Source organism: Calonectris borealis, chromosome Z (genome assembly GCF_964195595.1).
Source record: "Calonectris borealis chromosome Z, bCalBor7.hap1.2, whole genome shotgun sequence".
NCBI classification, from domain to species: Eukaryota; Metazoa; Chordata; class Aves; order Procellariiformes; family Procellariidae; genus Calonectris; species Calonectris borealis.
In genome coordinates, this window is record NC_134352.1 from 76,263,196 (window position 1) to 76,285,270 (window position 22,075).

Below are 22,075 nucleotides of genomic sequence, written 5' to 3' on the forward strand. Positions count from 1 at the left end.
CCGTGCCGCGGTGCGCGGCGGGGCCGGCTCTGCGCTTCCCCGCCCCGCCACCCACGCGTGCGGCCCCGCCGGCTGAGCCCTGGCGCGCTCAGCTCACCCGCGCTGGTCCTCGAGCACCCGCCTCCTGCCTCTTCTGATTGGCTGCAATCCTGCCGCCCGCTTCCCTTTCCTCGGGCACTAGCCAATCGTGAGGCAAGGCTAACCCGGATGGCTGTCGGAGCGGGACTCCCCGCCCGGATTTTCCCATTGGTGGATTTTTGCCATTGGCTGCCCGGCCCGTGTTGCCCGGTAGAAGAGCCACGGCTGGGGCGGCGCTGCGATTGGCTGACGGGTGTTGCGCTTGGCCCGTGACGATTGGGAAGGGAAAAGGAGAGGGGCGGGGCGGAGAAGTGAGAGCGCTCGTTCTTCCCCCTCCCTCTCCCCCCCCCGCGTCCTCCCCGCTCCCGCCCCTCCCATTGGCTGAGGCGCTGGCCGGGCTGAATTTTCGATTGGTCAGCGCGCACTGTTGCTAGGCAGGTGAGGCGGCGCGGGGCGGAGCTCCCTCCTCCGATGAGTCGGCTCTGAGGTTCAGTCAGCGCGAAGCGCTCCGACCCACCGCCGCCCGCCTGCCCAACACTCGCCGCCCGCCGCCGCCGCCCGCCCTGAGGAGCCGCCGCCGCCCGCCTCCCCTCGCCCCTTCCCCCCCAGCGCCATGGCCTCGGGATCCGAGTAAGTGCGGGCCGCCCGCTGGCAGACCACGGCCTAGGCCCCGCGGCGGCGGCGCTGGGCCCGGCCCGGCCTAACCCAGCCCGCCTGACCTCGCCTCAGCGCGGCGCGGGCCGGGCCGGGGCCGGCGGTGGGCCCGATCCGGCCCCCGATCCCGCTGTGTCATGCAGGCCCTGAGGAGGCGGAGGCGGTGCCGGGAGGGGGATGGGCCGCTCCCCGCGCGCTGCCGCCGCTCCCCCTCCCCGTCTGGGCCTGCCCGGGAAGTGTCGAGTCATGGGGGGGGGCGAGGCCTGGCCAGGCCGGGCCTCCCGCTGGGCCCTGGCCGTGCCCCTGCCCGGGGCCCCGGGCCCCCTGCCTGCCGTGCCCCGGCGTGGCCCGGGCCGTTCCGCCTGGGCTAGGCCTCAGCCAGGCAGGGCTTTGTCTTCCAGGCCCCGGAGCGGCTGGCGGGGCAGCGATGGGGGGAGAGGCATGTCCCGGCCTCCTCCTCGCAGCGGCCCTCGGGCCGGGGCTAGCGAGTGACTTGGCATTAGCAGAGGCAGACATGTTGTGCCGGGCTGGTCTCTGTGGCAGCTGAGGCAATCGGCTATATTTTTGTCTATGGTGTCTTGCCTCACTCTGTTTTCAGTTCCAGGCTGAGGATCATCTTTCGTGCTCCTCAAAAATGAGTTGAGTAGTAGTGGTCTCTTGGCTCCCAGTCCACGAGCGCAAGCCACTTCATTGCCCCTTGAGAGGAGTAAAAATAGAACCTAAAGATAAATTTCCCAAATCCAAGAATACTTGAAGTGACTTTTTGGCATTGCCAGAGGCGTTTTTGGTCCCTTTAGTGTCCATTGTTTATGTTCTCCTTTTCTTTTGCAACTCCTGAAATTCAGACCTGCTTGGCCCTACTGAGTCAGTTCCAGCAAGGTGTGCCAAGAATTCAGTGTCCGTGGTAGAGCTTGTGATGGAAGTGACAGTCTCAGAGGCGTATTTTGCAGCTGAGCGAGGTGAACAGTGGCTTTAAAAAGAAATTTCTACTTTAGCAAAGTTCTTCTCGCCACATTGGAATCAACAAAAGTTACTCTGCAACTGGAAGATGGTTACTTTTTAGTTGCCGTTTTTGGGTCAATGCTGCTGGCAGCCATCTTGCTGAATTGAGCCGTAGCACAGCGAGTAGCATTGCAAGAGCTAAGAGAGTGTCATTTCTGAAGGGGTTCTCGTTTTCGTGTGCCTACCTCTCTGAAACAGCGTTTCAGAACTTGGCATCTCGAGCATGGGTATGAACTCACCGCTTGGTTGTCATGGGCTGTTCCAGTAAGTGGCTGCAATCATCGTTCGCTTCAATGGATAAAATGTTTTACGGACTTTTTTTTTTTAATACCTACCAGTTCAGTCTGTAAAATGGATGTTCAGGGTGGTAAGAAACCACTGACAGGTTTTGCCTTGGAAGCGAGTTCATGAGAATATTGATAAAAAGGCACACCAGCGTACAGAAGGCATGACTGTTTTCACTTTCATTACTGCAGCTGGAATCAGTTTGAGTCAGTGCCTTTTCACTATATTTAGCACAGACTTGCAGGAACAATTTACTTCCTTAGTTTAAGTGGAGCTTTGGAGGTTGGTAATCGTTTTCAGAAGAATCACTAATTGGTAATTGCTTTCTGCTCTCGCTCTTCATACCATCCACCATAATGCATAACCTCTGGGCGTTATCATATGCTGAATGAGGGGAGCTCTGACACACAGAAAAACAATGAAGTGATGCAAGTTCTAAAAAGTCCCCTCCCACCCTTTCCCTGTGTCAAATGGGGCTGTAGGACCGCTTTACTGAGAGAGAAAAGGGGGCTAAGGATGGGAACCGGGAACCTGTTATGTTGGTCTAGGGCTAGTACATATTTGCTTCAATTTTATTGATGTCTTGCGCTTTATATGCAAGTTTGGCCGTTAGCTGTGCTGGGTATTATATCCTCACTTCTGGCGTCTGTCTAGGGCCTGGCTTGATGCAGGCTTTGAATTTCCTTTTAATTCCAAAACAGCTCTAAAGCTACGTTTTGTGTTCAGTTTATCTCTTTGTTGAGTCAGTGAAAGAAAGGAATGAGAGGGAAAGTGTGTGAGGAAGCTGACAAAAGGGGTGAGTAGGGGAGGTGATCTAGAGGATTTGCACCAGGCTGTCTCTGACAGGAAACTCGTTGAGGAGCTGTAAAAATTACCTAGGTTAGCTGTCTGTCCTACCCTTTGCTGAAGTTTACCAGCACGCCTAGGAAAGTTGGCAGGAGAGGGCCCCAACCCATGCCTTAGGCTTTCCTGCTTGGTATTTGCAGTTCAGGCTCTCTGATGCACAGATGTCGGGGATTGTCTGAGCGTGGTTGAGGTGCACAGACATATTTTGCTCCGTCATCTCAGTTACAGCGCGAGGAACACCCAAGAGAGTTTCAATGAGGGCAAATAGTGATGATAATAGTACTCTAAATTGCTACTGGAAGATGGGTAGTGCTTGTCTCTCCAAATCCTTACCCTTGTCTGTAGGAGAAATAACATCACTCTCCTGTGTAGCCGACATGTAATTTCGTAACACCTTTGTTTCTTTGTCTGCAGAACTGTCAGGTGAGATAACTGAAGCTGGCCCCGCACATTTAGATGCCTGCATGCTGTTTCTTGGAGACCTTTATTCCTTTATGCCTTAGATCTTTAATGCCTCCAAGCTTTTAGATTGCTTTAAGTGCGGTAATGTACTGACAACATTGATCCAGCCCTCGCTTCTTACTTTGGAAACTGTAGATTCAGTTCTTCAGTACTAAAACTTTTTTCGCATTCAGCAGAACCAAGCGGACCTCTTGCTGTGCTCTTCAGCACTGCTGTGGGTTGGGAGGTATCTGAACTTTCTTTCCAGATTTCTACAGCTTTTGGTTTATTGACAGTTTTGGTCCAAAAACTTTCACTTGCTGCCCAGTTCCTCTTCCATTTATTTTTGTCTTGTGTCCCAGACTGGTTTTTAGGCTTCACGGCAGTCTCTGCATCCCGAGGGACAGCCACTCAGTTTCAGTGACAGTTTAGGTAGCCAAAGTCTGGCAGCAGTTTCTTATCAAAGGTCTTTGGATCCACATCTCATGCGCATATGGATGTGATTTACATTCACGCTTTGAACAGGCTAAAATAGGAGTATTGTGTCTTCCTGGTGTCTCTTAGCTCAAGTTTTAAAATCTAACTGGTAAATTAATTTCCAGTGTCCAGGAGCTAATGCTGAGGCAAGGTCCTTACAAGTAGGTTGTTGTTTTTATCTACTCCTTTTAACCACAAGATCCTGTCTGACCTGACAATGAATTCGTTCAGTTTTCTTGTTGCTCTCTCAGTTTTCCCAGAAATCCCAGACGTCTTAGGACTCTACCAAGACCACATTTTAGGTTGAATATGGAATTCATGAGCTGCTTCCGGGATGTATCTTTCTTGTGTCTTTTTGGGTTCAGAGAATGGATCTGTAATACCTCACGTGGTCATTGAAAGGGATGGATGTCGATGTCTTGTCTCTTGCAGTCTTCAGTGAAGAGAGGAAAACACGACTTTCCCAGTGCTGGCAGTCCAGGAAAGACATGTTTTACAACTCCTCCTTTTGTTCACTTAAAACAACGTTGTCTCTCATTTCCAGCACGTTTCCTATGCTACCAGGGCTTATGTGAAGCTTGAAAACCTCTTGGAAACAAGCTGTCTGCCCTCATAGGCTTGCTTGATACTGTTCCCCCTTTTAAGTGTCAGAGAAAGGAACCAATACCGCATACTCTGTCTTGGAAAAACTTCTGTCTTGAGGGGCGGGGAGATGTCGGGTAACATCACACTGTAGGTACGTCACCCCTCTCTGATGTACTTTTAAAAATGCAGTGAGTGTGCCAAGCGAGCTGCCACGGTCTGTGTTCGTGCTGTGTAGCTGCTTGCTCTGCCACTTGAGCTCAAGGTTTGATTTCTTCTGGTTATTTTGCCCCTAAAAGTGAAATGGAGCCAAAGTGTATGGCCAACAGTGTTGTCCACAGAGCTTCCCACTCTTTGCCCATGCTTTCCACTTGCTTAGGACAAAGGAGGATTGATTTTCTTTTCTTTGTCAGAATCAAACCAAACTGTGCAAAGTTTTCTGTTCCTACCTTAGACACTGGCACATCTGGAATACTTTGAGAAGTCAGGTGCCCGCCAAGGGAAGTTACAGCAGTCTGCCACTGTTGTGTCAGGCTGAGGTACAGCTTCCAAGAGCTCCTCGGGAATCAGTTGGTTCAAATTCGTATTTCTTTCATAGAGTGAACTATTTGCAGTATTAGATTTTGAAGGAAATTACTTAATCTGCCTTTCTTCCATTTCTTTGCTGTTTGATTCGCTCTGTTTTGTCAAGATTAACGAATTATCTGTCATATTTCTTGTGGTGTAGTGGGCTAGAGCTGCAGTGACTCCTGCAGGTATTACGGAAAGGTGCTTATATCCTAAAAAGGTGTTTATATCCTAAAAAGAAAACGCCATTTTTCATGAGCACTTGGATATTTCTACTGACTTGCTAGGTTTAACTAATAGGCCTCGACAGGCTAAACTCTTACAACTCTTCCTGTCAGGGGAGCTGCAGCATTGTCCTTTAATTCCCCTATTTATCTGGGATTTGACGCCAAATAGACTTGAACTTTTGTGTTGGTCGCAGTGGTTACATGTGATTTCAGATGAGTCTGACTAATTCTTTTAGGCAAAACATCTTACAGTCAGCAACATCTCACAGACCACCTCTTTTCATAGATAGCTTCATAGCTATTTCCATTTCAGGCTAGTAAAGTAGTTACGTTTACTGACAGAAAACATTGTGCTTTGCACTTCTGCAGCTGGTGCCTGGGAAAAATGTTCTCCTTTGTCTTGCAAACAAGTATAGTTTCTAAAAGACAGGACAACAAAGAAACCTGTAGAAAATGGAGATGAAAACAGGGGAGTGGTTGGAAAGAGGGGAGCAGTATCACTCAGCCTCGTAACTTCTGTTTTCTTTGCCAGTTCTAAAGCGGATGACTTGTCGACTGCTATTCTGAAGCAGAAGAACAGGCCCAATCGGTTAATTGTTGATGAAGCCATCAATGAAGACAACAGTGTTGTGTCACTGTCGCAGGTGCGTCATCTATAAAAGCAAAGCATTTAATCTGGTAATTTGCAAGCTGTTGATGTGTGCTAACTTGAAATGTAACTTTGCAACATGAATCCAAGTATTTGTGTCAGAACCTGCAGCTGTTATGTGTGAGGGAGGGTTATCTTGCCTTGTTTCCTAACACTCTTCCATGATAAAATGTATTTTGATTCTCAATTTGTAGGATTCAGCTGAGCTTGTGCCCTTAGTCTGCTTCAGGATTAACTCTTGACCAGTGCAGTGGGAGCCTCTGTCCTTGTGGATTTAGTGTATTGCTTCCAAGATGTAATTCTCCAAAGTCAAGTAACTCTCCTTCAGATGCTTGAATTCTTGTTTTGTCAAAAGCTTGTTCTAATGCTGTTACTGTTTACAGGCAAAAATGGACGAATTGCAGCTGTTCAGAGGAGACACCGTTCTGCTGAAAGGAAAGAAGAGGAGAGAAGCGGTCTGCATTGTTCTGTCAGATGATACCTGCTCAGATGAGAAGATTCGCATGAATAGGGTTGTTCGCAACAATCTGAGAGTGCGCCTGGGTGATGTGATCAGGTGAAGACTAGTTTGCTAACTGTTGCGTATCCCTGGGTTGCCTAAGTAATTTGTGTGCTCTGAATTAATTGAGCCAGTAGCAGAGACAGGGTCTTACGTCTTCCAGAGGAGATCACAGACATGTTTTCAAGTGTGTGGCTGACATCGGGGATCTCCGTTTACTTTTGCATATTTTTCTGGCTGTATGCATATTCAGATTAATTCTAAAAAATGATGCTAAAGATTCTTGAAGTCTTTTCACGACCTTTACGAGCCCAGGTCTTGTCATTAATGAGTGGTTCAATTGGTTCAAGTGGTTCAATGACTGTTGTCACGGTCATCTTCCCAAATTTACATTGTCAGGTGAACTTACAAATTTTTCTTGTCTAAATTTTTAACGTCTACAGTGTTAGTTGTGGAAGGCATTAAGCAACATTGTGATTGATCTCGTAGTATCTGAGCTACCCTATGGCAAACAGAAGTTAAAACTTGCTAGAAATGAGTGACAAAAACATGAAGCAGTCAAATAGCAAGATTTAAAATCCCTGAAGAATGTTTATATTCCGATTTTTGTTATAAAATTAACTTTAAAATTAGGAATGTTTAAAAAGCGTTGCAGGGATTTTGTTGTGCAACGCTTGCAGAAAGTATCGGGAAAGCATTGAAGTATACGTCTTGGCTTATGGGAGACAGGTTTCATTCTGTGATGGGAGTAGGGAGAAAAATGTGTAAGCATTTCTTAACCATAAAAGGCTTAAATATGGGAGGGCTGACAGCTCTTCCTCCTGAGCATCTTCCTAATCTGGAATATCCTGCTTGTTCTGGGAAAATTGGAGCCCGGTCTCTGACACTGGACTTACTGGTGTCATATCTGGAATAATCTTTAAATGCAAAATGTGTTTCATACAAACTTTGTAGAGGAGAGGAATGAGGCTGTTCCACCCATATCTCTACCCCTAGAAAATGCAAGTTTTAAACACCACTGTAGTTGGAACTGAACAGTGCTTTGTGCCAGTCGGTGAATTTAAGATCAAGGTGGATCCTTACTTTAACCTGATGTGGGGTTACTGTTGGAGTTGTTCCTAGTGTGACAGTTCAGCCGGGGCTCTCACCTTCTCTGCTGGGACTGTGTCCGTAGTGGTGTCAACCTTCCATATGCATTACCGATTGTCTTAGTTTCGTTGCAAGGGTCAGAGAATTTTCACACTTCTTGCCCTCAAAGTTTTTCTTGCTGATCTTTAACGGCTTATTGTGTTACTTTCTGTGCCTGGTTTCTGCCAAAATCCAGATTCATGCACTAATCACTTCCTGCCTGTGGTCTGTCAACTGCTTTCCTTCTGGGGCAGTCTGTCTTGTCTTTTACCCTTTTTACTGTATCCTCTCTGTAAAGCATGTGCTAAAAGAATCTATTCATATGTGACTTCTGTTAGAGACTCTTAAAAGTTGCGTGCTCAGCTGCAGTTCCACATAGGCTTTTCTTAGCTGGCAAAGCCAGTTTGAGCTCCTGCCACAGCTTGATACTGAGCTATTGCTACAGTAGGCTGTTGTCCCACACTGCAAAATAACAACTGTAGTGTTTATTTAAAAAGGGGGAAGGGGCCTTCAGACTTTAACCTAAATGTCAGCCTCCACAAAGTGGGACTGACAGAGATACCTGTCTGGAAGCTGGTTACCCCTGGCTGGAACTGTGAGAGCCTTCGCTCAGAATCAGGGCTGTCAGCAGCAGGGGCTCTGGTCTCTGAGGTCAGCTAGGGAGAGGGAGGAACAAAGAACTTCCCCCACCTCCCTTTCCCTTGCAGCTGGTTCAGCAGTAGCTCGTGACTCTCACAAGTCTTTAGGGTGCAGTAGTAACTTGTGAATTGCCTTGGGGATGGCGAGGGGGGCTGCAGAAGAGCAGGGGGTAGGAAGAAAGTACGAAACTTCCCAGCGGCCTTGGGTAGGGCTGAGAGGAGTGAAGGAAAGTGAGTGTTGTGAAGACTAGCTCTTGATGGGCGTGATTTTTGCCTTGTCAGCACTGAAATGTTCTTAGGCAGGTGGGAAGTGTCACCAGAGCTTTGGAGGGTCCTTTCTGGCATTTGTACTGGACTGGGAAGGGGCATCACTGCCTTTTCCAAATTCAGGTGTCAGTCCAGCGTGATGTGGCTAACTGGAGTTTTCTTCTGTTGCAGCATCCAACCTTGCCCAGATGTGAAATACGGCAAACGAATCCATGTGCTGCCAATTGATGACACGGTAGAAGGGATCACGGGGAATCTGTTTGAGGTGTATCTCAAGCCGTACTTCCTGGAAGCATACAGACCCATCAGGAAAGGTAATAGTGCCTGTTATTGAAGTCCTGAGGCAGCGAGCGTGAGCTAGTCCTGAGAGTGAATAAAGAGAATTTCTAGAAGCTTGCACAGATCTCTGCGAAGCATTAGATTGACATCTGTAGAGTGAGATTTTGCTAGGGCTAATTTAATTTTTTCCTAATCTTCTGAAGAAAGGGTGATTTAAGCTGCTCTGCCAGCCAGCAGCAGCATAGTTCTCCATTTTTTTGCTTCATGAGATGAAAGAGCATCAGAAAAGGCTCAGGTAGAACTCAGGAGAAAATCTCACTAAACTAAATTGCTACCACTTGATGGAATTTGGGGAGTTGCCCGCATATTAATCAATTGGTTGGGTATACCAGCTGGCACCCTGACTAAATTCAGTTCTTCAAAGTAATTTAATTAATAACTGGGAGAGTGCATAGAAAACCAAATGCACTTTTGGAGTTGTGCTAGTAGCACTTCTGCTGGAACAAATAGGTCCTAATACACTATAAACACAAGCTGAAGTTATCCAGCTTCTGTAGCCCAGTTTAGCCAGGAGTCATAGTGCGGTATTATATATTTCTGCTTCTGGAGACAACCAGTTATAACTAGTAACAAGTAGTTATAATAACTTCAAAATGGATTTTTATTACGTTAGGGCTTTTTGCCGGTTTTAGAAATGTTAAATTGAAAATGAATGGAAAAGAAACATGATTCCTTGCCTTTGTGTTTTGCATTTAGGCAGAGTATTCTTTTCTATTGTTTGCTGGTTTTGTTTGCTGTTTGTTACTGGATGAAATTTGAGAACTTCAACCGCTGCGGATCTAAACGGTGCTCGGGTAGTCACAGTACATGCAGCTCTGGAGTTTAAAATGCAGAGCGGTGTTACAAATGCCAGCAGTGTAACCCACTTCCTTGTCCTCTGGGACTGCTGGTAGTACAAGGGTCGACGTTTTGCAGACGTTGGTCGCAGCGGGCTACTGAAGTGCGGAGTTTTACAGGTGACATCTTCTTGGTGCGTGGAGGGATGCGTGCAGTGGAGTTCAAAGTGGTGGAGACAGATCCCAGTCCGTACTGCATAGTGGCTCCGGACACGGTGATCCATTGTGAAGGAGAGCCCATCAAACGAGAGGTGAGCAGAATCCTGCTACGCTGTTCTATTCTGAATCCCCTCTGTCCGAAATCTATTTCTGTGACAGTGCTTGAGTGTAGCAGTGTTTGCTGTTCCTGTTTTGGCATTTTATGTATTGAATGTAATGGTTAGCAACTCCGGTTTCAGGAGATGAGCTGCTGCTGAAGGCAGTCAGAGAAATGTACTTCCAGTGTCCTTCCTCATATGCTGAGATAGCACCAGTGCGTAGGTTTGCTGATGAGATGCCATACTTCAGCAGCAGCTGGTTTTGCATCTGCTTCTGATGCTGGACTTAGATGCATCTTTTAATCCCAAAGCTCCCTTGATCCATAGTAGGAAGAGCTTATAATGTTGCTAAATTTCATGCCACGTGAAAAGAAAGCAATTAGTGCTTTTTCAGTGAGAAATTTGAAATCCCAAAATGGTTGACTTTAAATTAAAAAAAAAAAAAAAAAAGAATTCCCCAGTCCCTTAAGGTGTCTAACCTTGAGTGTCCCAAGCTTGAGGCAGCCTGAGTGGCTTCTCTGTCAGGTCTTGGCCACCTTACTGTTACAGAGTAGGAAATCTCAGAGAAATGAGCTAAGGTGGTTGCATACTTCATAAAGTAAGTGCCTTTTTACTACCTGCAAATCAGGATTGAGTGCTGGTTTGTAGTTAGCTGCCTTCTGAAAAATTCTCTGTGTGACACTTGTGAGGCTGCATCTGGGCACCCCATGAGTCCAGTTTGGGCTCTTCAGGGCATGGCAGAGACAGGCAGGAGCAAGTTCAGCCAAGGCCACCAAAATGATGAGGAGCTGGAGGTCAGAATGAATGAGGAGGGGCTGGGAGGGTGGGATGATGCAGCCTGGAGAAGGAAAGGCAAAGGAGCAGGCTTACTGGCAACTGCCAGTTGGGAAGGGGTGGATGACCAGGCTCTTCTGAGAACTGTGCCCAGCGACAGGACTAGAGGCAGTGGCATAAGCTGGATCAAGGGAAATTCCCAGTAGATACTAGCAAAAAGATTTCCCCCAACCCTGGAGGAGACCCCAGAGAGGGCAGGAATCTCCAAACCTGGAGACCTTCAGTGCTTGGTAGGACCAGACCCTGAGTGACCTGCTTGAGGTAGTAGTTCCCGTTTGTGGGGCTTGGACTGAGCCCCTCTGAGATTCCAGGCTGTGTAATTTTATTATTTTAGTGTGGCCTGATGTTACAGATAACTAAGGCCACTAGAGATTTGGACAGCCAAATGAATGGATGCTGTAGAGCTATACTGGAGGAGTTGGTTACAGTTGATCTTATCTGCGTGTCTGGTTCTTAACATTCTCTGTTAATTTGGGTCAATCCCAAAAGACAACACTACATCTGAGAACTGTATCGCAGCTACAGTATGTCAAGTAGTTAGAGATATCACTTACAGGAATAAGTGTATTTTATACTGAGCTTCATTGTTTGTTGCTGTCTTTGTTAGCCACATCGGAGGTTCACAGAGCTTGCGTGGCGCTAGAGTCTGTAGGGAACCTGGCAGCAGAGACTGCCATTCAAGAGGATGAGCTTCAGTGAGGTCTAGGCACGTGCAGGCAATTCCCTTTGTATGTCTGGGAAGACAGAGCTAAGAAACAATTGTAGAAGACACCAGAAAGGCTTGAAAGTGAGAATCTCAAGACAGCAAGGAAATGGCCACAAGCAAAAACCTGGATTCCTGGCTTCTGTAGGCTGGGAGGGGTTGTTGAACTATTGTTTTCACTCAAATGTTTAATGTATTTCCTTCCGGATAGGATGAAGAGGAGTCACTGAATGAAGTGGGCTATGATGACATTGGTGGTTGCCGGAAGCAGCTGGCTCAAATCAAAGAGATGGTGGAACTTCCCCTCCGACACCCTGCGCTCTTCAAGGCCATAGGGGTGAAGGTAAGTCCCTGTGTGCACCAGGTGGAGAGTGGGCTTGCCCTTGCAGGTGACTCTTGATGTCAGAGGTTTATGAGGCGTTGGCAGGGGGAATAAGTAATTTGTGGGGTTTTTTTTAATGCTGGTGTTAGGAAAGTATTTCCTTACATGTTCTGGACACAGATTAAAGTACTGGCAACTTGTAAAGTGGAGTGATGCTTTGAATCAGCGCTGTCAGTTACTGGCAGGGTTTTTGTTTGTGTGTCATGCAAAGTAGTAAGGGTGTTGATAGCAATGCTGCGATGACAGCTGTTGCATGAGTTTGCATCACAATTTCGGACTGGCTTTATCAAATGCTTACAATTTCATGGTGAAGCTACTTAGGCATTCAGATACTAGCTCACCACCTAAATCCCTTGCCTTTGTCCTCAGCCGCCACGTGGGATCCTGCTGTACGGTCCTCCTGGCACTGGTAAAACACTGATTGCCCGAGCGGTGGCCAACGAAACGGGGGCTTTCTTCTTCCTGATCAACGGTAAGTTTTGCAGCTGCTTTGGCCCCAGATCTCTTGCGCGCTTATTCATCCATCTTATGGTAATGAATGGTGTTAATAGGACTTGTAGAGCCACGTTGTCTCCCTGACATCCTTCCTTACCTCTTTCAAGCATGCCTCTGGGGACACATGGAGGCCATTTGTGTGGAAGTGTCTGTAGTGGCACTTCCCTTAAGCTTGATTGTGTTGTAGCAGGGTGGTTGGAAGACAGCTTTGTGACGCAGGGACTTGGAGTCTGTCTGGTTGGGTGTTCATGTGTGTCGGTGAGGCAGAACTGGGAGAGAAGTGCTGAGGTTATTCTAAGTATATGGGTGCAGGACACTTGCTTCTGTTGCTGCCAGCATGTTCCATTCAGAAAAGAAGCTGGTCTGCTGTGGATTTCTCTTTCCCCTCAAGTAAAGCGCAAGACCTGTTTTGTTTCACATAATGTTAATTGGGAGGAACTTTCCTGAAAGCTATAATGAGTACCTTGGGACTTAGCTACAAGTGACAGAACATCCTGTTGATAACTCTCACCTGTAGCAGTTGAGATGGTTACTGGTTTATGTCCAGTAAGGAACAGGTTCTGAATTTTCCTCACTGCTTTTCTGTCCCGTTTTATGGTCAGTGCTGGAATAACTGAGCATTTTTACTTAAGGAGTACTGCTTTTCTTTTAGGATTTCAGTCACATAGACCCATGAAGGCAATAGCAAAGGAGTGTATAGCACAGTATAGCAGTGACCAGCAGTAGGGAAGTGACTTGCTTTATATCTCAAGATATCAGATGTAAATGGGCTGGTTTTAACCATATGTCGCCCTTGTCATATACTTCCTGAAGTGTGTGGAAGCTGTCACTGAATGCTAATGAGCCAGCCGTTTCTTTAGACACTTGTATTTCTATTGCATGACAAAAATAACATTGTCAGAGTTAGCGATGCGTTCTCTGTCTGCTGGTCCCAAGCCTGGAGCTGCAGGAAGTGGTGTAGACAGAGCTGGTGTGAACTGCTGAGTTACCTGTACGGAAACACTCTTAGCACCTGCCTGCACCAGTGGCTCTGCGGCTGCTGCACGTCAGTCACCTAGCAGCTTTGCACTCCTGAGGGTCAGGTTTCTTTTTCTTGGATCTTTTAGAAGTATATTTTCTCTTCCTTACCACTCCCAATCAGCATGATGAAAAAATCTGTAAAAACAGAATAGATCTGTAAGCCTGCACTTGTGTTCAGCAATTGTAGGAGATCTCAGGGGAATGCTGTCCTTCCTTCTGGGACTGATGTGCTTACATGTTTGGTGTTTTTTTTGATTTATTGATTGAGAGGAGATGGGGTTAGTGTTTTTGGTTTTTTGGTTTTGTTTTGTTGGGTTTTTTTAAACTCATTTATAGGATCTTACAGAGGTAGATGTATACTTGTGTTATGTAAGCTAAAGGCAGCTTCAGTATCTTAGGCTTTTTCCTACACTACCCTGATAATTCATTACCGTATAATTTGATTGGTTCTCTTGCAAGCCAGGACTGGCATTAACAGTGTGTGGTGGCACATTACAGAGAAGCTCACCAAGTGTGAAATAGGGTAAGGAAAGAGGCAGCTAAAGGTAGCTCCTTGACTAGCCCTGCATTCTGTTAGAGTAAACTGAAAACACCAGAATAATGATAGGAGATAATTCTGCGTGCTGTTCTTGCCTGTTCAGCTGCAAATTTAGTGAACTCAGTTGATAGTATTTGCTTTGGCTTGAAATATAGATTTTCCCATGTGAACGTTGTACTGAAAAAATGCAGCTACATGTCTTGGGGCTAGTTGCCTCTCTTCTGGGTGCCATAGTGCCGCTATTTTTCAGGTCCTGAGATCATGAGCAAGTTGGCTGGTGAGTCTGAGAGCAACCTGAGGAAAGCCTTTGAAGAAGCAGAGAAGAACGCTCCTGCCATTATCTTTATTGATGAACTGGATGCTATTGCTCCTAAGAGAGAGAAGGTAAAGAAAGCTTGTAGAAGGTAAAGAAGTATGTCCTTTTTGGTAGCAGCTGTCGTGAATCTCTGCATTTGACTACAGGGTAAAACAATATTTAACTTAATGCCTGATTTCAATTGGATGTGAGAAGAATCAGATACAGTTCACCATGTTTCTTAGCAGCTCGCGGCTGTCGTATCTGTCCACTCTGGTGCAGTACTAGCTCCTGTGATGTGGTAGAGCTTTTGGTCTAACCACTGCTTTCTCTCTCCATAGACACATGGAGAGGTGGAACGTCGCATAGTGTCTCAGCTGTTGACTCTTATGGATGGACTGAAACAGAGAGCACACGTGATCGTTATGGCAGCTACCAACAGACCTAACAGCATTGACCCAGCACTCAGGCGATTCGGTAACCACAATTGCAGTCTCTTTCTTGTGTATCACATACTTTGTTACAGGCTGTGCTTCAGGGGCCGTGGAAGGATTGAGCAGAAATTAACACTAAACAATTTCTGTGTGTTACATAAACTATTGACTTGTCTCTGGGTGCTTGTTTGAAATTAATTTCTAGGCTTCTGGCCTTTGGTATCATTTTCTGTGCCGTATTAGGTTAGAACTTGTAGAAGTAAAAAAATACTTTGAAGTGGGAAAGTGTGCTAGCCTCTATTAGATGAAGCTATTTCAGGACACACTAAAGGAGTAAATGCTCAAGGGGATGTTCATGCCTTAGGTTGCAGAAGGCTCTGAATTGTCTGATTTCTCTTTCTTTTATTGATGAGAAGTCTGGTAGTTTCTGAGATTCAGGTTTTCGAAACTTTGCATTGTGAATGAATGTCTGGTGTATGACCAGTTGGTAAAGTCTGTAACAGCAAACCAGTCAAGTGTGCAGGGGAAAACGGCCTCTTAAATGTGTAGCGAGCCATTTGAAATCACAGCTATGGCTAGAGGAAAATGATAGGTGTACGTACCTTAGTTAATATTGCAGTAATACCTAGGTGTCCTGCCTCTCCAGATATTGGGGCAGTTCATGTTTTTCACCACTTGGGTACTGCTATGAAAGTTCTGAAAAATGAAATCTCTCAGTATTTGCGGACTCTTGTGATGAGGACACAAAGGTAGCAATAAACAAAAATGTCTCATGGTATGTTGGTTCAGAGAAGCGTATTTTCCTAAAAATGAGGCTTAGAAAAAGTTACTAAACCAGCAGTCCTCTGTGTCATATAATCTTAAACTCTACAGTAGTCTCACTTTCCCTAAATGGCTAAAGCCTTTCCTCCTTCTCTGATCTGACTCTGCTACGGTGCTGATAGATGCTGCAGAGAAACGCAAAGCTCTGGCATTTTCTGAAATTGTATGTGTTTGTGGCTTGTCATCAGGTTGTTCAGTCAGAGGAAGGCAGCAACTGCAGCTCCTCTAGTTCTCAGAATCAGCAGCTCAGCCTATGTTTTGTACTCCCCAGGTCGTTTTGACAGAGAGGTAGATATCGGTATCCCAGATGCCACTGGGCGCCTTGAGATCCTGCAGATCCACACAAAAAATATGAAACTGGCTGATGATGTGGATCTGGAACAGGTGAGTAGCGTGCTATTAGGAAAGCGTGTCTCTGCAGACAGAAGTTCCCGATGCTCTGTTTTGTAGTGGAGGAGTTGTTAAGGCTCCATCGCATAAATGTACTTGCTCCTTTAGGACAGCATGAAACTGTGTGAATGAATGTGTGATCTCTGGGCTTCCTTCTAACTAGTTTACCAGCAACCAAAAATCCTCACTCACTAGTTAAGAATAGCATGGCTAAGTGAAACAAACGTGTTTCAGTCCAGTCTGGAAGTGCCTTGCCGCTCTCCTCCTGGGTCTGTTTGCTGTGGCATTCCCCTTAAAAGTAAAGCAAGCCTGAAACAGCTCACACAGAGCTGGGTGAGCATTGTGGTGACACTGGTCATCACGTGTAAACTGGATGGTTCCTGTAATCTCTGTCCTGAATGAAGAACTGCAGTCCTCAGGGTTATCTTTCTGCACACCATCTGAATTCCAGTTGCAGCTTTGATCTCAAGTAGGAGGTGAAACAGCGGTGTCTTGGCCTGTTAAATATGTGGTAGCACTTGTCTTGAATCCACAGCAAAGCACTGATGTTCCTGTCCTCCACAGCTTTCTTGCACTTCCCAGTGAGTGACCAGAGCATCCATTGCCCTTGCAGAGCGCATGCTTGTATCCCTGTGAGTCATAGTCAGTGCTCTGCTTTCAGGTGGCAAACGAGACCCATGGCCATGTTGGTGCTGACTTGGCTGCTCTTTGCTCAGAAGCTGCTCTTCAGGCTATCAGAAAGAAGATGGATCTCATAGACCTAGAAGATGAAACCATCGATGCTGAAGTGATGAACTCGCTGGCTGTGACCATGGATGACTTCAGGGTAATGCAGGAGCGCCCCTCTTTTTTTTGGGTGCAATATCTAGTTGCTCATCTGAAGCAAGTGAACATAATGTGTTAGAATTCATGTAACGCCATTTCTTCTAATGATAGTGGGCTCTGAGCCAGAGCAACCCTTCTGCTCTTCGGGAGACTGTGGTGGAGGTGCCACAAGTTACCTGGGAAGATATCGGTGGTCTAGAAGATGTAAAGAGAGAACTCCAGGAGCTTGTACAGGTAAGGGTTTCCAACAGATTTTTGCCTAGTCAGCTTGAAAAATAATTCTAATAATAAAATCCAGAACTTCTTCAGATTCCCGCTTGGGCTGTGAACAGGGTAAATGCAGAGGTTTTTATGGTATTTGCTTGTAATGGACTGAAAATACCATGCTGTTCCGTCTTGGTGAACTTGGAGAGGAAGGTGCTGGGAAGCAGCATCAGGCTTTCCTTAGCTGAGTCTACAGTGTCATCTTGGGTGGGTGTTGTGCTGCATGCAGAAACAGTAGCAGTTCTGCTTGTCGTAAGTGGAGACCAGCAGTGAGGACCACTGCTGAGAGTCCTCTTACGTGGTCGCTTTATATGCCAGAAAGTGGATGAAGATTCTCATGCAGAGAGCCTCCGCAGGGCTTCCCATCAGCATTAGCACAGGGACATGTGAGAAGTAATTGTGAAGCCTTTTACAAAGGGAAAGACTGGGACAAAAAGTCATGAATGGTCTGTGGAAGCTCCTGGTGGCTGCATTGGGATGGTCTGGGTTTGATATGTTCCTCCTTTCAGGTGGCACTGTAAGAACATCCTGTCTGTGGATAAAAGAATCTAATTCTCAATCTAATTTTCTGATGTTAAAATCATCACCTGTCTCTGACCTTGTTGCTGAGGATAAATGCTCACATCAGACACCTTGCCTGTCTCTGGAGAGCAGAGCGAAGATAATGAGCTGTTCCCTTTTGCTTCTGCAGGGCACAGTGAAGTTGGGGTTAAGTGTGCTGGAAAACTGCCTGAACTGGTACTTAGTTCTTAGAGGTTGTTTAAGGCAGCTTTCCAAGTTAGCTGTGGTGATGCTTTCAAACCGGTGTTCAGTGGCACCAAGCAAGCAGGATCTTGCTTTTAACCCACCAGAAATCTCAGGTAGTGTTTCTGGTAGGAGGAGAAACAAAACTGACCTAGAGAAAGATGTCTTTGCTGATGGCAGCGGGGTGGGCTAGATGATCTTTGAAGGTCCCTTCCGACCCAAACCATTCTGTGATTCTAAGGTACAGGCCTGTTCTGGCTCATCACAAGAGGTTTTTGTTTGTTGGTTTTGTTCTCCTTCAGTATCCTGTGGAGCACCCAGACAAGTTCCTCAAATTTGGTATGACCCCATCAAAAGGGGTTCTGTTCTACGGGCCACCTGGCTGTGGTAAGACGCTGCTGGCCAAAGCCATTGCCAACGAATGCCAGGCAAACTTCATTTCCATCAAGGGGCCGGAACTGCTCACCATGTGGTTTGGCGAGTCTGAAGCCAACGTGCGCGAGATCTTTGACAAGGTAAGTGTTTCTTCTACGCCCTGTGCTATGTTTGTGCTGAGGTACCCCCAGAACTTTGTCTCCACTGCATCTGTCTTACTGGCCTGGTTCTTCTTTGTGTCTTCTGTGTTTTCCCCACTTGCAATGAGAGCAGGGGCCGCTTTCCTAATGTTAGGGAATTAATCCTTTTCAGCAACAAAGCTATTTAAACTGTTTTCTCTGCCTGCAATTTGCATCTGTTGTTACAGGATGATAAATGCCCTAGTGCCTTAGCAGTGAAGCTAGCGGTAGGATGGCATAGATATTCTCCACATCCCTGAAAACTTACCTTGACACCTCATTAGCCATCACCATCTACACATTTTCAAAATATCCTGTGGGTTCTTGCCCTGCAATATACATGGCTTAGAAAGGAGCTCACTCCGACTGCCCAGTTGCCCCATAGATGGTGTGGCCTCCTGTCCCAAAAGGTATTTGCATGGATTATCCTGGGAGTCCTCGCTCTTGTGGTCAGGGAAGGTGCTGATTGAACAAAGTTGGAAGGAGAGTGAGAGCGAAAAATTTAGGTTGGGAGGGAATCTCAGAGGCCGTCTAGTCCAGCTTGTTTGTCCAGAGCAGGGAGATAACTTGGAAATGCGATCAGGTTGCTCAATGCCTCATGTTCTGAACATGTGCTAAGCGGTGGAGAATCCCTCACCTCTCTGGGCCTGTGTGCTAGTGTTTGAGCTCTCTCACTGCGAAGAATTCTTTTTCCTTATTTCTAACCGGAATTTTCTTTGCAGCTGTTCGCCCTTTCACTTTCATCCTTTCACTGCATACCTTGAAGAAAGATCTGGCTCCCTTTTCCCTATAACTACCCATTAGGTAGCTGAAGACAACGATTGGCTTTCCACCTTCCATTGGATATATCTCGCCTACTGATACTTGAGTGCCTAAATAACCAATTGATGTCCCCAGGTCTTGCAGGGAGAGTTCTAGTCCAGGCACATTGGCTCCAGCTTTCCCTCTAGGCATTGGAGTTACCACCCTTCTGCCTGGTTCACAATGCTCCCAGCTTTGGGGAAATTCAGCTGCTTGTTCAGGAGATTTTGATTGAGGGTTTGTGTAGCAGGAGACTGTTCTGGAGCAGCTCCTCCCAGCTCTCCTTGCAGCAGCAGTGCTCTGCTATTTCTCTGAACGGCTTTAATGGTAGGGTAGGCTTAGTGTGAAATCAGCGTGCTCCTCGCCAGGTGGTATTATGTACTAATTGTTCGCATTTGCTTTTTGCAGGCCCGTCAAGCAGCCCCTTGTGTGCTCTTCTTTGATGAGCTGGACTCCATCGCAAAGGCTCGAGGTGGGAACATCGGCGATGGTGGTGGTGCTGCAGACCGCGTCATCAACCAGATCCTGACAGAGATGGACGGCATGTCCACCAAGAAGAACGTCTTCATCATCGGTGCCACCAACAGACCAGACATCATTGACCCAGCCATCCTGCGCCCCGGCCGCCTGGATCAACTCATCTACATCCCCCTGCCTGACGAGAAGTCCCGGGTTGCTATTCTTAAGGCCAACCTGAGGAAATCGCCAGTTGCCAAGGTAGGATCTGTGCCCTGACTGAGTCCGACTTGGGTTTGCTGTGTGCTGCACGTGCTTCTCACAAGCTGGGGACAGAGCAGAGGGCTGGTGGCTGCTTGACGCGGTACAGAGCTGGGAAACCTTCAGTCCCTGAAGGATGGAAATTGAGAGGTATGGGGAGGCTTGAGCTCTGAGGCTAGGTGTCAATGAAGCTAGGTGTCGGCGTGTAAACACAGCAGTCTCTCTCACGTAGTGGAGTTCTGCCCACAGTGCGGGAACAGGAAAGCCTATTATGGCAAGGTGGAAAAGATTCTTGTACTCTGAAAGAAAATTAAATATAGAACACAGGGGTGGGAAATGGAAGTTGAAGAAGAACCACTGCAGTTAATTGTTGCTGAACTCTGTCACGGGCAAGAGCTATGTCCCTTGCTTGGGGAGCAGGCAATAACGCAACTGATAGTTAATCAGAGAGAAGCAGATGTCAAGTGACAGCTCAAGCTTTTTTATGCCAAGCTTACCTTTTTAGATTCTGTTGGGAAGAAAAACTTCAAAAGAGGTTGCAGTGCTATCCCCTCAGTTGAGGGGAAGAAGGAGGAGGTCAGTTGTCTTGGTCTGCCTGTGCCCCATCTCCATTTCCAGTCTGACAGTGTTTCATTTGACTCCTAATGCTGAGACCTGAGCAAATCATGTCCCAAATCCACAAGTGCAGAGGCATTTATAGGCGCTTCTTGGATTCTTGGTGGGTGTACGGGGAGTGTGGCCTGCCTTTGTGTGTGGCTAACTTTTCCCAGAAACAAGAACCTTAACAGCTGATATTTTCAAAACTGGACAAAGTTAAGGCAGCACCTTGGTACCATGGGATCTGAAGACACCCCTCTGTCACCTGAGGTTGTAAGGTGTTAAGGAGAGGCCTCTTTTTTTTTTTTTTCTCTAGGATGTCGACCTGGATTTCCTAGCTAAGATGACCAATGGCTTTTCGGGGGCCGACCTGACAGAAATTTGCCAGCGTGCCTGCAAACTGGCCATCCGCGAGTCCATCGAGAGTGAGATCAGGCGAGAACGCGAGAGGCAGACCAACCCTTCCGCCATGGTGAGTGGGGCACTCTGAGCTTTCCCTGCTCATGAGACAGGCAGCCCACCTCTGCCAGTGGGGTGGGCTGCGACGTGTTCCTCTCTGTAAACCTCGGGTGGGGATGAGCAGGCTCTCGGCACAGAGTGCGAAGCTGGAGCACTTTGTTTTCGTCTTGCGGGAGGGCGAGGCCCTCCTGGGGTGCCTCATCGTCAGCATTGCTCAGAATGAGCTCACAGTCTGCTGCAGTGTCCCTCTCCAGCACCTGCCTTGGAAGGGTGTTGGAGCATCCTGGCCTGGAGGGATGCTGTGGGTGTCCTTCGGGCCGCGGAGCTCGGGCACGCAGCTCACCTGGGCCCTCCTTCCCGCTGCAGGAAGTGGAGGAGGACGACCCGGTTCCCGAGATACGCAGGGATCACTTTGAGGAGGCCATGCGCTTTGCTCGGCGCTCTGTCAGTGACAACGACATCAGGAAGTACGAGATGTTTGCACAGACTCTACAGCAGAGCCGTGGCTTTGGCAGCTTCAGGTAACCGTGGGGACTGAGGGGAGGGTAGTGTGGCTCAGCCAGCCCCAGAGCGGAGCTCTGAGGCAGCTTTCTGCTGGCATCTGGGTGACAAACCCCTTTTCCACCGTGCTTTCCCATTCTCCCCAGCGTGTATGGCAGCCAGTACACAATGTAGCGGGTGTAGGCTGTGCTGCAGCTCGGCTGTAGCTGCTCTGTTAGTGCTCCTGAAGTCCATCAACCCTTTTTCCTTTAACACAAGCGGCAGCTGTGGGAGCCTTTTGCGTGACCTGCCATAAGGCTTCATCCCATTTTTCCTACCCGTCCTACTTGGCACCGGCGTGTTGGCGTGGAGGGAGGGGATGGCTCTGAGCTGCGAGGAGGCTTTTGAACAGCATCTCTTCTCTCCCCTTCTGCGTCGCTGCACGCAGGTTCCCGTCAGGTAACCAGGGCGGCGCTGGCCCGAGCCAAGGCACAGGAGGCGGCAGCGGGGGCAACGTGTACAGTGAAGACAATGACGATGATCTCTACGGTTAACGCGCTGTCCTCGGTGGACCAAACTCCAAATCAGGCCACGTTGTACAGGGAAAAAATCCGATGTTCAATGGACTCTCGGCTTCTTCATTCCTCAGTCAGAACAGTGTAGCTGCACGTCAGACTTTGTACAGGGAATGTTTTCTGCAAACACAAATCCAGACCGTTGTTCAGTTGGGAGGCAGACAGTGAATTAACAAGGAGGGGAACCGACTTAATTTCTGAGAAATTTCTGTTCTAGTTTATGTGGCAGAATCAGCAGCTTTAGCAAAGGGTACAACGCTAGCCTGTATTAAAAAAAAAAAAAACAAACCACAAAAATAATAAAAAAAATAATAAAAATCCCACAAAACTCTAGCCAGCCCCAGCAGTTCCTTTGTGCGGCACTGGCGCAGCGT

The 22,075-nt window shown here is 47.4% G+C and overlaps 1 protein-coding gene across 2 annotated transcripts; it reads left to right on the forward strand.

Moving 5' to 3' along the window:
• Positions 1 to 528: 528 nt before the first annotated feature.
• On the forward strand, positions 529 to 22,034 carry LOC142075904 (transitional endoplasmic reticulum ATPase). 2 transcript variants are annotated; one of them, XR_012671054.1, is made up of 17 exons: positions 529 to 708; positions 5,692 to 5,803; positions 6,192 to 6,364; positions 8,512 to 8,654; positions 9,636 to 9,766; positions 11,521 to 11,652; positions 12,061 to 12,163; positions 13,995 to 14,128; positions 14,381 to 14,516; positions 15,567 to 15,679; positions 16,347 to 16,511; positions 16,622 to 16,744; positions 17,821 to 18,033; positions 19,282 to 19,740; positions 20,504 to 20,659; positions 21,013 to 21,167; positions 21,575 to 22,034. XR_012671054.1 is itself a non-coding variant. In XM_075137996.1 (17 exons), exons 1-17 carry the CDS (start codon positions 692 to 694, stop codon positions 21,678 to 21,680), a joined length of 2,421 nt encoding a protein of 806 aa, XP_074994097.1. In that variant the 5' UTR covers positions 529 to 691; the 3' UTR covers positions 21,681 to 22,034. The 2 variants fall into 2 exon arrangements, 1 of the variants encoding a protein (XP_074994097.1); XM_075137996.1 differs by having other exon boundaries at positions 19,282 to 19,590.
• Positions 22,035 to 22,075: the final 41 nt, after the last annotated feature.